The sequence below is a fragment of the Watersipora subatra genome, chromosome 6, assembly GCF_963576615.1.
Source record: "Watersipora subatra chromosome 6, tzWatSuba1.1, whole genome shotgun sequence".
Classification (NCBI taxonomy): Eukaryota; Metazoa; Bryozoa; class Gymnolaemata; order Cheilostomatida; family Watersiporidae; genus Watersipora; species Watersipora subatra.
This window is the reverse complement of record NC_088713.1, coordinates 10,403,313-10,420,283: the sequence shown is the minus strand read 5'-3', so window position 1 is coordinate 10,420,283 and position 16,971 is coordinate 10,403,313. Positions and strand designations below refer to the sequence as shown.

At 33.5% G+C, this 16,971-nt stretch overlaps 1 protein-coding gene across 1 annotated transcript in view; it reads right to left on the bottom strand.

Moving 5' to 3' along the window:
* Positions 1 to 14,938, bottom strand: part of LOC137398022 (uncharacterized) — a 95,676-nt gene extending 80,738 nt beyond the window's left edge. Inside the window, exons 1-5 of the mRNA XM_068084121.1 lie at positions 14,916 to 14,938; positions 13,981 to 14,121; positions 12,067 to 12,207; positions 8,326 to 8,406; positions 5,675 to 5,815 (exon numbers count right to left, since the gene is read on the bottom strand). Of these exons, the coding sequence (XP_067940222.1) occupies positions 5,675 to 5,815; positions 8,326 to 8,406; positions 12,067 to 12,207; positions 13,981 to 14,121; positions 14,916 to 14,938 (527 nt within the window). The remainder of the gene's footprint in view (positions 1 to 5,674; positions 5,816 to 8,325; positions 8,407 to 12,066; positions 12,208 to 13,980; positions 14,122 to 14,915) is intronic.
* Between the last annotated feature and the right edge of the window lie 2,033 nt (positions 14,939 to 16,971).

Sequence of the window (16,971 nt, the reverse complement as noted above, 5' to 3'; positions counted from 1 at the left end):
GGACCTTGACGTCATTGATAGTCCAGGAGACAAACTGCAGCAAGCGATCAAATTGCATTATTGATCTCACCTACGCATTTCTACCTGCGGTTCAGAAATACAAACTACCGTACTTTTCGGACGATTAGCCGCTACTTTTTTCTGATGATTTGAGCCATGCGGCTTTATAGGTAGGCCTACAAAGGTGCGGCTAATCACTGTGGCTTATTCTGTGGCTTTTTCTCTCACCGCTAGGGCGCACTAACGGGAATCTCCAATTAGTGCACTTCTAGCTGTGAAAGAAAATACGAAACAATGCCTCACGGTACTGTCCCGTTAGGCACTAAGTTTAAAATCGTCGGATAATACGAAACTGTGCCGTTCTGCACTGTTCTGTTTTAAATGGCAAAGTTGCTGCCACGTTAAAAAGCACAGTCTTTAGTTCTGCGGCCTATAGTAAGGTGCGGTTTATGTATTGTTTCATTATCGTTTTTGGAAAATAAAGCACATGTAGCTTATATAGAGGTGCGGTTTATAGTCCAAACAGTACGGTAGTCCCAAATTGAAAAATATTTCGTACCAGTGAACTGGACCTGAGGAATCTAATGTTTGTTCCGTTGCATTTATTTTCACATCACTATATTTTCGCACTCATCAGAGCAGCGAAAATAAGTTCCAGTGAAATTTTACTCTGTATGCTACTCACGAAACTAAATACTAGCGAAATATAAGTGTCCTAGGGTATGTGTATTTACCTGTTTGATCAATTGAATAAGTTGTAGCTATGCATGTCAAGGTTTTTAATTGAACACGAATATTTAATGATAATACAAGTAGCAGAGTCTTTTTTACCACAATGGCAAGCATAAGGGGTGGAAAGTGTTGTAATTCCACCACAGACGGTGAAAAACCATTATATTTTAAGATAAAATTGATCGCAGCACAATGATCCAAATATTTCTAAAAGAACTAATGTGTTCTGTAAGCACACTGCAGCCTCGAGATACATGTACGATTACCCTGATATACGATTTTTTCACCTTACGGTGTCGAACATTGTGATATCCTAACCTCGCTATACGAATTTCATTTCACTATACGATTTTGATAAATGTTTCGCCCGAGTTAAAATTTAGCGGGCGGTGTGGTCATAACGCACGTCGCAATAACAAAGACACCGAAATATAGTTTGCCGAAAACATTTTCAGAAAGTTTAGAAGAGACACGATGATCGACTTCTCTCATGTCAGCATTCCACATGGAAAAATGTGTGTAAATTACACGAGTGAAAGCAACTATTCATTTGTAGCGTTATAATATATTTTACTATAAACTTTCAAGTCAGCACATGTATATAACTGGAAGTATCAACATTTAATTTGTTAGTTAGGAAACTGAGACCAATACCAACGTTACAAAACGAAGGAAAATGATTTATATGTCAGCAAAGTTGGATGTTGTAAATAAGAAGACACCTGTATTATTAACATTGGCAAGGATTATGATCGCAACCAATCAGCATTTGCAATTATTATTAAAACAAGAACTCCATTAAAGCAAGAACAAGAAAGAGCTTACGACTAAAGATTTGAAAGAGTTAGAAATCCATGCACGCGATCAACATTCAAAAGGAGCAACCATATAGTAAGGGCGAGGAAGTAGAAGATACGGAAAATCCCACATTGGCAGAAATATTTCAAGTGTTTAATTTACTGATGTGGACTGGTACATTAAAACAATGCATGTATAATATACACTATTTATCTTTTGTGTGGCATGTTTTTCATATTTTATTTATTTCCTTTTGATTTTATGTTTTTTTTCTTGTTTAACCATGTCTTTGCGAGTGGGCTTGTTATCTCCTACATGAATACAATTCATCGTATGTAGGTCACTCATATAACTAGCTACTCAAGATAGTTGACGCACTCACATTACTTTCTGAAACTTGTTGACGCCCTGTCATCTAGGGTATAAATACGTACAAACTTTGTATGTATGGCTACTTTGATTATTGTGAAAATTTCATAAAAGAAAAACTACTGTGGCATCTTCTCTGGATCCTTCTACAAGCGCTAGCTAGCAGTTTTCTGCACTGCATCAGCATTTTTTCTATTAAACCAGAAGAAAATTTGGACAGGTCTAAACAACTTTCTTTAGCCTGCTAAAAATTCCATTTCAAAACGTATTAAATTAATCTTCAAGTGTACAGCAACATACTTATCATTGGTACGTTTTTGCCTCCTCTCTGCTTTAATTGCTACATGTACCAGCTAAAGTCACGTTACTCTAAAGGTATGTACGCCCTGTATATAAAATTTCATTTTTTTTTCAGTAGCCATGAAATGGTCAGGTGTGTGAGAGGCCGCTTTCGATAACTGCATCGCTCGGCAATATTGAATTCTGGTTGAAAAAAGTTTCAGCCAGACGCGTTAAGTTTTATAATGAAAGTGAAGACAGAAACTTATGATAGATAAACTTTCGTGATAAAAAGTTGAAATTCATTAGAATAGTTCAAAATACATACTAAAAATTAGTGTTAAGGATGAGTTTGGCAAGCGAAACTTATTTGAAATGAATTCAAAGTTTATATTATGCGCACCTTTTGACGGTAAAAACTTCTTACCATACAATCTGCATTTGATACACGGATTACAATTTTAAAGTATTGCAGATTATAATCACTAGGTGAACTTAATACAATGCAACTACTGTAGGTAACTATAGTTACTAAAGTTAACATTCTATTTTGTCACTAAATCTCAATATGTACAGCACTTTTATAAAATTCTGGATGATTTTTACCATTTGTTTTTCATTGTATAATTAGAATGGTTTCTATACCCTGACATACAATTTTTTCGCCATACAATGCCAGCCTTGGAATGGATCAACATCATATCTCGAGGTGTATTCTGTAATTATACACACTTTACACTGTATGGTCAAACCAATTGGAAGACCATTGTTACATGTTATACGGTAATGTACATGTAAAAGTACAATGATTAATAATTAATCAATGAAGAAACAAAAATAATTGAAATTATATTTTGGTTTCAAATTTAACAACAGAATATTAAAGTGCAAGCAAAAGTTATGCAAGAGGAAAAGTCCTGATAAAGAGACGTTGTGTAACAATCTATTTATTTCAAATAAACTCAGCAGTAAGTTAGCATTTTTGTTTTAGTGTTTTTATAGCGGTCATTATGATTTTTAATGAATGACTAGTTGCGACTTAGTTACTACGTTTTGCAATTTTGTTGATAATATCAACACCACCTCAATTATTATGAAAAATGACTTTTTGTGCGACTGTTCTTTAACCAATGTCTTCACAAGAATCCAAATATAAGTTACATTAGATAGTTCCTGATTGTACTGACCCCTCCGCTGACCTATGCAGTTTAGGCTGACACATATTTTGTTCAGATGCAGACTAGAAAACACTCATAAACCTTTGTCCGGTTCGTAAAGAAAGAACTTGTCAAAAGAGTGGCAATATTGCAAAATTATTTTTTTAACTTGCTAGTGTCTCTGCTGCCCAGCTAATTAAACTGGTTCAGTCAGCTGTTGCAAAAAAACAACATGGCCATAACGCTTCTAGTGCCAGGTTTGTGAAGGTGAGTGGCACATCCAAAAAATTTCTTAGCAAGAGAAAACAAAACTGGGAAAACACTTCATCATACTAAATTTGTATGCATAATTTTGATTTGTAAATACAGTCAAACATGGATAACTCGTCTACGGATAGCTCGAACACATGGTTAATTTGAATGGTTTCTTTGGTCCGTTCCCCCGTAATGATAAATTGCTATAGATAACTCGAACTCAACACTGTTAATTCCAACTGTTTTTTTTTGCCCAACGGCTACCGAAACGGTTGTTATCGCTTTAGAAAATCACTTTATTCAAAGCCATAGAGGTAAACTTCATCTTTTCGTAATTCATAAGCGTCGTTATTACCACCATCGGCAAAATATTTTTGTCAACGACTTTTCTAAAGGTTTGGTGAAATTTGATTTATACTGCTATACGATGAATAGCACGGGCTAGCCGGGTCACGTGCGCAAGGATTTTCGCCACGCACATACAAAACAAAAATCGCATGTTGTTTTTGTTTTGTATGTGCGTGGCGAAAATCCTTGAGTGCGTGACCCGACTAGCCCGTGATGAATAGTTTTCCGACGTTGATTCCGTGTTGAATCAACGTCAGAATGTTGAATGTTTAAAACTTCTTAAAAATTGTTGTAATTGAACGTATACGTTGTCTTAGCTACAAAAAACTATTCATCGTTTGACCTAAACACAGAATACGTGTGTACATTCAATAAGTATCTATTAAAAAAGCGTGAGTGATATAGAATGTACCGTAAAACCTCGTAAAACTTCTAATTGAACTGCCTCGGAGTGTTGCTCTTAAAGAATCCCAGGTAAAGTAAGTTAATCTTTGCATAAACTTCAAGAAAAACGGCAAAATTGATTGTGGGTAAAATCCCAAAAGAAAAAAATGTCTTTTCTTTTGAGCATTTCAACAACGATCAAGTTTTGCCAATGTCAATCTGAAAAACGTCCTGGCAATAACATCACCTCAAACAACAAACCAATCTCAAGTGATAGAAAAATCTCTATACTTTTTGATAAGAACGTTTTAAACTTTACATTAGAAGCATTTAATTTGAAACAAGCCATTTGTGCTTTTGATTTATATTATAGTTTGTATATGTACATGTATCTACTAATAAATAAGTAAATATATGGACTTGTGACAGTGCTCTGATAACTTGAACGGTCTGATAATTCGAACACTTTTGCTCGGTCCCGTGAAGTTCGAGTTATCCATGTTTGACTGTATATTTAATAATACTGCGTAAAAGCTCATTGCCTACATATATATATTTTGCTATAGTTTGGAGCCAAAACTGCTTTCTTTATGCAATTAAAACTGATTTATATTTAAGTTAAATTTTAGGTGTAATTTGTAAGATATACAATAAGAATAACCTAGCCTGTGAGCCAAATATATATATTTAAAAAAAGCAATATTCATAACACATGCAAAGAAAAATTAACTATTTTTGAATCAAATATATTGACGATAACTTGGTCAGTTGCATTCTGATTGTTGTTTTTTAATGCAATAATCTTCATCGCAATATCTTCTGACATCAAATTTTTTGCACTGCTGAACTAGTTCATTATTAGCATCCAAACACTTTTTAGTCAAGCAAAACAATTACTCGAAGCCATTGAGAATATATACTTTTTTGCGTAAATGAAAATGAACTTTCCGCTACATATACATTATGCACATGCGAACGTAGCACAGATTTTAGGCCTGAACAATTAGTGAAGAGTTTATCATAACTACTAATGCCAATAATTCGATGTTGTAACACAAATTTATAAACCGAAAAATCGATTTTAAAAAGGTGCATCAAAAAGTGAAACCACACGGCCATATAGTTTGTTTTAGTGGACAACTACGATAATGTCGGCTACAGTTCAGTATTACAGTATTACAACATTACAGTGCAGGCTTAATATTTATCCAGCAACCTAATTTCTTATTTACACGTCCTAAATTTAAACAATCTGAACCGTACAAGGAGGTTAATAGAAGAAACTCACACAATAATGTTCATCAAGAAGGCAAAGTCTTGCATAAGTTTTTTTGATACTTTTTCAGTCTTACCTGAATTGTAATTTATTAAACTTGCAAGACTCCATGTCAAGTTTCTCCAATGAATCTAAACTTTCAATGACAACAGGACTAGCAGGATCCATTTCACTGCGAAAGAGGTTCAGCTTTTTCAAGCTGGGCAGTGAGGCAATTCTGTAACAAAAAGTCTAAAAAATATACAATTTCTTCAAATCTACATTCAAAGTTACTCTTTTCACATTGAAGGAGATAATTCTACAATCCTACAACGCATTATGTTATTTGGTTCCACAGGACAGCAGCCTAACCATGGGGATATTGAGTAATCATTCAGTGTAAATCAATAATCAGTAATCAATTAATGATCATTTCATATTGAGCATTTTATATCTAGAATGACTGAAATGAATCAACAAAGTAGTAATCATCAATGAAAATGAGTTTTATTGCCAAAGTGCAATAGAGACATGGAAACATAAATGCAGAGTTTGCGGAAAGCAGAAACTGTGACAAAAATATGAGGTGGAATTTAATTTTACAAAGACTGTATAATTAAAGCTTAATGATCACAATTTGTTGGTTTTCTACAGTTTATTTTTACAGCCTCTTTCATGTACAATGACAAAGACAATGACAACATTTAAAAAATTGCCCTTGTTGCATACTAACTCTTTCACAACTGTGCTAAATTCACTATACTGACCAAATTAATTCAAGCAGATCTTTAAAAATTCAATATGCGGCTAGTATTTATGAAATATCTTAAAAATCAAAACGGATATTGTTCTAATGTAAATTGCATCTTATTCAAAACAAAATTTATTACAAGATAAGTACAGAATCGTTTAGTGACTCCAACTCTCGCAAAGTCTACGATGCTTATTTTTCATTGAAAAAACGAAGCAAAATTTTATTTGCCATAATGATAGCGATCTGGTTTTGTCATTCTGAAAAATAATAAAAGTGGAATTGCTTAGCAAAAAACTTTCGATTAGTTGCTCTGTTGGAGACAAAATTGATTATTAGAAGAGTTAAAAATGACTCTCAGCATGGGTTAGCGCAAGCTGCACAGTATTAGAGGTTTTCAATGGTTGCCTCAACTCTTTTTCTACCAAATTTATTATTTCAATAGGACATATATGGGTCATAATCTAAAAAGTCGGGTTAAGTTAAAAATTATCTAAATTTATATAGTAGCTCAGCTTAACAAAGGAAAAAATACACAACTCATTGCAGAACTTTTTTCGTTTCGATGTTGATTAGAACTGATTTTATAGTCAAAAGTCTGCATGCACATACCTCTTTTTAAAACAATTGAAAGGCAAATTCGAGAAAATTTATCCAAAGTTTCGAGTCACGTAACTAGTTGTTTACAGTTAGAATCACCATAGCAACCACTACTAAATTTAGCCGTAATTACACAAATACATAGATTCTAAGACAGAGTTGTATGCTGAATCTGAATATCCAGATTAGAAAGTTGTAAATATTTAATGTCTATAGATAATATTAGTTACAAGTTGATAACCAAATTTTGTGGATTGCGAAAAATTGATTTGCTATTCACAAGAATCTAGTAACATGGAACGTAAAAACGCCTTTCACCTCATAGGTAATACAATAAAAGTTAATTTTAAATCCTAATGGCTCAATTAAAATTTTTTCATTATTAATTATTCATATTAGTAATAATCTATAAAGAGTCAAAATTCAAGGGCAAAATATGTTGCTGAATTTGGCTACTTCACTGTTAATATTTTTTCCGTCGTTTAGATGGACATTTGTCCATACTAGGCACATATGAAGTGTTGGAAAGGGTTTTTGGAATTTTCACCGGGGGGCAAACTAAGTCTCGGGAATGATTCTTACAAAATTATCTTATATTGTTGTACAGGTAATGCTGTCGATCAACTGGCAGTTCAAGTGGTGACAGCTGGTCAGGCATGGAGTTATCAAATGGTTTTATATTGAAGGGCTGAGTAGCACCAATGGTTGAATTGCTGAATTTTCTGTTACATTTTCTGGTTTACTATCAAATACAAACTGATGTGTTGTTTTGATTCCTGGAATTTTTCTGTAGTAAGTTTGCAGGTATGAGCTCCAATTGTATATAGGCACAACGACTTCTCCATGTTGTGAGCCAACAAGGACTCCTAAATTAAGAGTAGAAGATCGCTCAATACAGTCTTTTATTTCATCTAACGACAAAACAAACTTTTTCCGGTATCTTATTTGAATATTCTAAAAAAGAGATCTGGCCTAAGCTTTGTGTGTCCCGCTATCATAAAATTTAACTTAACTCTTTGATATACAGCCTTTAGCCACTCTCCAAGTCGGGTACATCAGCATGTAATTATTTTTATTTTGTCCTGAGCAATTATCTGCATGTATGATCAGGAAACTTTTAGCTTTGTCAGACTGGTTTGTCTCCAAGTAGTGATGCAGGTAGGACATCACAATGTTTCACCTTTTGCCTATGCTAATCGCCTCCTTAACTAAGTAGTTTGTCTGACGAGGAAGGGATTCATCTGTGACTCGAAATCTTGCATACTTTCTTGGTGTCTTAAAGTATACAGGTCTTGGTTGTAATGGATTTTTTGGATAATGTACTTGCTGTGCCATATCAAGTGAAATGTGCATGCATTTTTTATTTAGTTTGAACTATTGTATCTATGTAATATAACCTAGCCTGGGAGGCCACTGCCAGATGAACTTTCTGTTGTCTCATGGCTGCTCCTTTTTCCTCATCAGATTTAGAGGTACTTCTACAGTAAACAATATCAAACCTTTAACACCACAAAAATTGAGTTGTTAATAATTGATTATTAAATCATAGCACAGACTGAAAATTAAATTATTGTATGAAAGCACACTAAAAAGTTTTGAATAAAGCCAACTCAAGATTTAGCTACATCAAACTTTAGACTATAGTAACAAACAATGGCTTACTTACTGGTAAATAAAGGTGTTATTCCGCTGACAAGTCCTGCACAGATCTGACATCGGTTTACAGCAGTGTACTCCAGGGAACAGCAACTTCCACAGTCGTTTAAAACTAGAGATGCAGACTTTTAAAAATTCAGCATTAGCGCTTGCTTCACAATATTTGCTGTAGACATATTTTTGGTCATGTGTGAAGGCAACACTTTTGTAGCTTCTCTGGATATTCCGTTCAATCTACCAGGTAGCACTATCAACTTTGATATTGCTGGAATTTTTTTATGAATCGTTGAAAGGATACGAACTGTTCATATGTGATCTTTGTTTTGCTTCCGCGATTTAGCTTCCTTAGAACGATTGACTGGGCCGACTAGTATTGATTTATGATCTTGTCCAGCGTGTTGACACATATACTGTGCATGTATGCAAACATAAGTCTGCATACTGGCTTATTATAGTGTTTATACTCAGTTCTAGCTTTTTTTCTAATCAGATTACTAGCTCTTTTTGTCAAAACTGTGTGCTTACTAGCATGAAATCCACATTCCATATTTGCTAAAATAGCAACATCCAACTCAGAACTGGATAGTTCAGAGCAAGCTTATCTGCAGAGACTGATTTCTTTGTTCTCAAATTGAAGTATACACTTGGAGCTTTCTGGACCCAATTTACAAGAACATTTTCAAAAAAGGGAGTTGTTAGGAAGGTCGAATGTTTTAATGACCAGCGTGAAGTTCACTTTCGTGAAGGAAATTTCCTAACGCAGTCTGAACTGTAACGGCTTCTTGCTCTTTTAACCATGCAATTACCTTTTCATAATTATCTTCGGCATCAATCGAACAAGGAACATCATCCACATCAAAACTTTCCTCTTCAACAAATGATTCTGTATGAGCTACATTGCCATAGTATTCTTCAAAGGTACCGTTTATTTCTTTGATATCAATCGGGTCAATGAAAAAACGCTCGTTTGACTTGCGACACCATGTTTTAATATTTCCGGTTTGCATAGAAATGGTTTTGCGACAATAATTTAAGCTGTTTTAGGTTTTTACTTGTTAAACAAAGTTCAGATTTTGAAACAGCATTTTTGATTGGCCTAAATAAATGTAATTTTTAAAACACAGCATATGCATGTGGGATTGAGTTTACCAACTTGCAATCGTCATTACACAAATTCAATACGTGCGACTGAACCCCACTTATTGAGATCGTGACCAATATGTTAAAATCTAATATGTATAATGGGCATTTTTAAGTTTTCATATCATAACGTTGATGCTATGAAAAGGCCAGAAATGTGTTGAGCTTGTTTATTCAAGTCTAACAATTGCCATCAGGTCTATTAAACAGAGTGTAAAACTAACTTAATGCCAGAGAGAGATAATTTCAAATAACTTTTACGTTTAGCGGAACTAAATGAGACTGATGCAAGTTTTTATTTTATAAACATAATGGCAGTGTCTTCTATATTTGATTAAACAGCCTGGTTTCTTATTCACGTATCTACAATATTGAAACTCCAAGCTGAGCAAATGAGTTTTAAGAAAAAAACTATGCAATGGAAATTGTGAATATTACGAAATTTTATTAGAGATTTTGACTAAAATTTTACATGTACCCGAGTGATCATTTGCATAAGTTGTAACTACGCATGTCAAGATTTTTAATTGATCGCAATCTTTTAATGACAACAAAACTAGCGGAGTCTTCTTTACCACAATGGCGCACTTAAAAGGGGACAGTGTCGTGATTCTATAACATATGGCTATAAACAGTTATATTTTAATTTAAGTTGGTTGTAGCATGATGATCAAAGTATTTTTCAAAAAAACCAATGTCTTCTTTAAGTTAGTTTTAGTTTTATGATACACAGTTTAGGTTTTACGATCAAACCAATTGCAAGTCAACTGTTACATGCTATATAGTAACGTAAGAATACAATGACCAAAAATTAATCAATGGAGTAACAAAAACAAATTGAAACACTTTAATTGCCAATTTATTAACAAGATATTAAAGTGCAAGCGTCGGTTATGCAATAACAAAAAGTCCTGATAAAGAAATGTTGTGGAACAATCTAGTTTTCAAAGTAAACTCGGCAGTAATTTACCATTTTGTTTTAATATTTTTCTATTGGTTACGTTATTATTTATAATGAATGCCTGGTTACGACTTAGTAAGTTAGTATGTTTGTTGTTCTATTGATAACACAATTTTATTTATTATGGAAAATGACTTTTTGGTAAACTGGTCATGAGTATGTTTTTACACGAGTCTAAATAGTAGTGTCATTCAATTTAAGGATGGCATCGTATTTTTAATCCTTTGCAGTTGCATTTTATTAGAAGTGGCATTGAAATAAATGTGGCGTTCAGATAAAGATGGCCTTCAAATAAACGATAATTAGAAATTAATGTAATGTAATGTAAATGTAATTAGAAATAATGAGTGAAATATTCTCAATCACCGAGAAAGTAACTCCATTTCATTACAGAAACAAACAACTTTTTGCAGTGGTCGGGCTAGACAGCTCGAACATAGTTTTGATTCGATCTTATACTATTATGAACTTTTACAATAACATAGTTTCTTATTTACATTTATTAGCACAAGCCATTTAATTTCAGTTTTTCCAATGCTGAAAAACTTATAAAAGTTAGTAAAAGTTTCATTGCCACTATAAAACACCTATATTTTTAACACTATAGAAAAAGCGTTGACAAACCGAACGCCATGGCAATAAAGGTTTTGCGGTAAAGTAATTCATAAGCACATTTTACAAAGAATAAAATAATAGTAGCCTAACACGCGCTCCAAATATATAAAGAAAAAAAAATTATGACATCAATAAACAGAAATAAACAGCTTTTGAACAAAATATTTAATCAATTGTTGGGACAGTTGAAGTCTGATTGTTGGTTTCGCTTGAACTCATTTTATACCTTTGAACCTCGATTTATATTTCGCGCCGCTGAACTAGTTGATATTAGTATCCAAATATTCTTTAGGCTAGCGGAACTTTGCCGCATAGCCATTGAAATTACATAATTTTTGTGTAAATAAAAAATAACTTTTAAACACATTTAGAGTTGGAATATACATGCGGATGTAGATTATACATCCGCATAAATACATGATTATACATACATACATGTAGATTTTAACCCTAAAACGCTAGTATATGGTAATTGGTAATTTTAACATAAATTTACAAACCAATAAACTGATTTTAAACGTTAATCACCAAGTAAATTCGCATTGGATTAAATGGGTTTGTTACACTGGGAGAGTCTCCCAGTGACATGATATGATATAATGGGTTACAGTGCAGTACTTACTGCTGTATTTATTCTTTAAGCAACTTAAGTTCTCATTTAAAGAAGACGTACAAGGAGGTTGAAAGAAAAAAGTCAGACGCTAATAAACATGTTCATAAACACGACAAAGTCTTGCAAAAGTTTTTTATGATATTTCACACTTACTTGAGTGGTAATTGAGAGAATTTGCAACATCCTATGTCAAGTTTCTCCAGGGAATCCAGATTTTCTAGGACAACTGAACCAGCAGAATCTATATTACTGCGATAGAGGTTCAGCTCTTTTAAACTGGGCAGGGAAACAATTCTGTAACAAAAGGTTTAAACTTATCTAATGATTTCAAATCAAGCCTTCAAATTTACTTGTTGCGCCTTGAAGCAAAAATTTCTACCAGAACGAAATTTTTACACGAATGCATTTTTGTTATTTGGTTCTACAGGTCAACAGTTTAACCACCCACACAATAAATAATCACTGATTGAAAAACAATAATCAAATCTATATTGATTGTTTTTAAATCAGGGTTGAAAAAACTGAATGAACGAAGTAGCACCTTCATCAGATCTTTAAAGTATTTTAGTCTGATTGTAATCTACATTATCGACCGAACTTAAGACCATGGATCAAATTTTGACCTTGGTAACATCGAACAAGGGTCAAGTTTTGACTATTTTGACGATAACTATTTTCAGGTATGTGGTCATAAAAAACTGTGGTTGCAACCACATCAAACGCAAAATAATTAATTGGTGTTGATAGACTTCAATAGACCTTTTATTATAATTGAAAATAATTATGCAATCATGATAACAATGTTTGTAATTTCATGTACTAATTTGTCGACTCTTTTCAATTGACCACTTTCTATAGCGGCTCATAAAAAACAGAGAAATCAAATAGTAGTGTCATTCGATTTAAGGATGGCACTGTAGTTTTTACTCATCTCAGTAGCGTTCTATTAGAAGTGACATTATGATAAAAGCAACGTTCAGATGAATATGGCATTCAAATAAAGGTTTAATGGTAATTAAAAATTTAGAGAGAAATATTCTTCATCAACCTGCAAGTAACTCCATTTTATAACAGAAGCGAACAAAAAAATGTTGTCAGTGGTCCGTAACTCTAGACAGGTAGAGCATTGTTTTGATTCCATCTTATATTAACGCGAACTTTTAGAATAGCATAAGTTTTTGTTTACTTTTAGTAGTACAAGCCATCGAATTTCTGTTTTTCCAATGCTGAAAAGCTTATAGAAAGTGGCCAATGAGTTTACTGCTCCTATATAACATCTAAAATTTTAACACCATAGAGAAAGGGTTGAAAAAGAACGCTGTGGCGTTCAATTAAGTTAATTTATCAGTGTATTTTATAAGTTAAAAATAATAATAACGTAAAATGTGATCCAAATATATTATGAAAAATAAATGGCATAAAAACAATACTAATAACGCATGAAGAAACAGAAACTTCCTGTCTTTTAACAAAATAACTTATCAATCGCTTCGATAGTTGCATTCTGATTGTTGATTTTGTTTGAACTCAATCCATATCTTCTGATATCAAATTATATTTGGTGCTGACAAACTAGTTAATATTAGTATCCAGACAACTTTCCAGGTTAGCAAAATTCGGACACATAGCCATTGAAAATACATAATTTTCGAGGAAATAAAGAGTAACTTTCAGCCACTTTCACGTTGCAGTTGCCTGCTGAGTGCAGACTTTAACACTAAAAGACTAGTATATAATCTATTGTAATTACTGATGTCAATAATTAGTTGTTTTAACAAATTTGCAAACCAATAAACTGATTTTTTAAAAAGTCTATCACAAAATGAATCCTCAGGGGCTGACATTAATTGGTTACGCTGGGAGAGTCTCCTACTATGGTGTAATGGGTTACAGTGCAGTGCGGACTATTTGTCTATCCAGCAACTTAAGTTCCTATGTACATGCACAAGTATTGAATTTAGGCATTCAGTACCATAAAATGAGGTTAAGATCAAAAAATCCGACATTGATGTTCATAAACACGACAAAGTCTTGCAAAAATTTTTGGTGAAAGTATTTCACACACACCTGAGTGGCGATTTGGGAAGGCTGCAATAACTCATGTCAAGTTTCTCCAGGGAATTCAGATTTTCTAGGACAACAGGACCAGCTGAATCTATTTTACTTTGAAAGAGGTACAGCTCTTTCAAACTAGGCAGTGAAGCAAGTCTGTAACAAAAGGTTATAAGTTATCCAATGATTTCAAATCAAGCCTTCAAATTTACTTGTTGCGCGTTGAAGCAAAAATTTGTACCAGAAAGAAATTTCTACACAAATGCATTTTTGTTACTTTGTTCTACAGGTCAACAATCTAACCACCTACATAATAAATAATCACTCATTTAAACCGATAATCTCATCATACTGATCGTTTTCAAATCAGGATTGACAAAACTGAGTGAACGAAGTAGCAAAAATCAAATAAAAATGAGTTTTCTTGCCAGATTATATTAGATACATCGTACCGCAAATGCAAATTGTGCAGGATAAAGAACCTGTGCCAAAAAATAAGGTGAAAGTTAATTTTACAAAACTTATGTATAATTAGAGCTGAATAATTATGTTTATTTGGTTCTTTATTGTTTATTTTTTGCAGCCTTTTCAGCTATACTGACAAACTTCAACACGTTAAATCATTTCACAGGTCACATATTAGCAGTGACTTTCAGCATGGAGTGTAACAAGCTGCTTAAAGTTTGACTTGCAACAAAATTCACATTACAATTATTTGGTATCAAAAGATTTGCCATGTCTTTCTCTGTTGTGTAGTAGGCGCCAAATATGTGGGAATGTGATTAAAAGCTCTTAAAAGTTCGATAACGAACAGAAAATCGCAGCGACACGAGACCGCCTTAGTTTGGATTCGTTTTCCAAAACGACTAAAATGTGATGTATGTGTGGGAGATGGTTAATGTTTTCACTTTTATGCATCCTTATTCGTCAAACTATTTTCACAAATATACTTCACGCTTGCGATAAAAACCATGTCTATTGTTCTTACGCGTCTATTTTATCGGCATCGTAATGCTGCAACTTTGAGCACTGATATCTCAAAACATAGCATAAAAACATTTTTATGCTATGTTTAATTTTTTAAACTTTGCTTGAACGATTACATATCATCCTCTGATAAAAATGATGAGCCTTTTGGTCCGCTATGATGGTTGAAAAATGCTGTAGAAATTGTTCGCGCCTTATGGCGGGAATTGTAAGTCACATGATCAGATAATGTTAGTTTAAGTTAAAGTTTGATCTATCGCAAATAGCAAACACGCTTTCTCACATTAAACTTGTCAATTTCAATTCGTCATAATGTCTAACACGCCACCTAGTGTTTGTGCAGCTGCAAAGCTGAGAAGCACCTTTTTTGGCCAAGAGCTGAAAAAAGACAAGACCTTCAACGGGCATGGAGCAACTGGGTGAAGCTGTATGTGACAAACTTTATTTATTCGCCTGCTTACTTTTACCTTTGTTTTTGCCATTTCAGAGACGACATGTTTTCTAACCTGTTTGCATACTCCACATACCACTAAAGCATGTGAGTAATTTATTTTATGAACTACTTGTATTAGTAGTTGTAACTCGGGTTATTTTCTAGTATCCTCCTAATAGTACTGTATTAATCTATATTTAATATAACAATATTAATGTCATTTAATTGTAATATGATATTATTAGTATTTCATCTTTTTAATTATGTGTATTATTTTTATTATAATAACAAAACTAATTCATACTGCATATCTATCTGTAAAACGTAATATATTAATCTATAATTGATAAAATAATGTTGTTTCACGATTAATTTCGCCAAATTTCTTAACCCCACTCACTTATAAATATGTTATATGAAATAGTTATTGTCATTTTCTGGTATCATCGTTAATAGCATATTAATATTATTAGATGATTATTATTAGTATTAGATGAAGAGTTTGTGCCAACCACTGAAGACTGGGAAGAGTTTGAGCGCTATGTTGGCCAGCGTAAAACGCTCTCCAATTACATGTAAGATAGAGCTGAACTTAACCAAACTTGTCAAAATATAAAAAAATATTTATAGAGTTATTACTCACATTTTATGTTTACAATATCATGGATTCTGATAAGGTTTTGTAAAATCTGTGTCATGATTGCATGGCTATATATTTATTCTTTTTTCTGATCAAGCAAATATGATATAATAACAGGAAATGATGTTGTACAAATCTTATTGCAAGTATTTTATTGTGTTGTGATTTTAGACCCAAATCCTCATTCAAAGAGGAGAAATTAATGGTAAGTGTGACAGCACTCCAGCGACTATTTCACTGTCACGCCTGCGCCCTGCCCTGCTCATTCACAATGGTGCGAGAAGGCGGATGGGTAGAGTTCAAGGTTTCATGTGCCTCCTGTCACCAATCAAACGCTTGGGAAACAACTGCCAGTTTGAACAGAGCTCACGTCATCAACCCCCTGCTGGCAGCTGCATCACTCTTTTCTGGCGGATGCTTTACGCAGAACCTCCGTTTTCTGTCGCTACTGAACATCGCGATACCAAGCCACAGTGTTTGCCTCTACCAACAAAAAGAATGCTTACATGGTGTGAGTGTTAATATTTACTCATAAACTTGGAAAATGTGAGTAAAAGCTTTGCACACTAATTGAATAACGACATTTAGAAACAATTTTTTTCTTGAAATGAAAATGTGTCATCCTTCAAGTGAAATTTATTATAATTTAAAACTCTGACTCTTCATCATAATATAGCACAAAAAGGGGGAAGAGGATTCTACATTCTTAGATTAATGATAATGATACAAATTAATCTTGTATAATGAAGTTTTACAATATTTTACAGTGTATTGCTGAGCAGTACACCCTGCATAACGAGGGATTGACGGCAGCAATCAACTGGGAGCTAGATTTGGCAGGCGACGGTAGATGCGATAGTCCGGGGCATTGCGCACTATACAGGGCCTACACTATGATGGATCAGAGCTGCGGTTTAATAGTCAGCAGCCATCTTGTCAAGGTAAA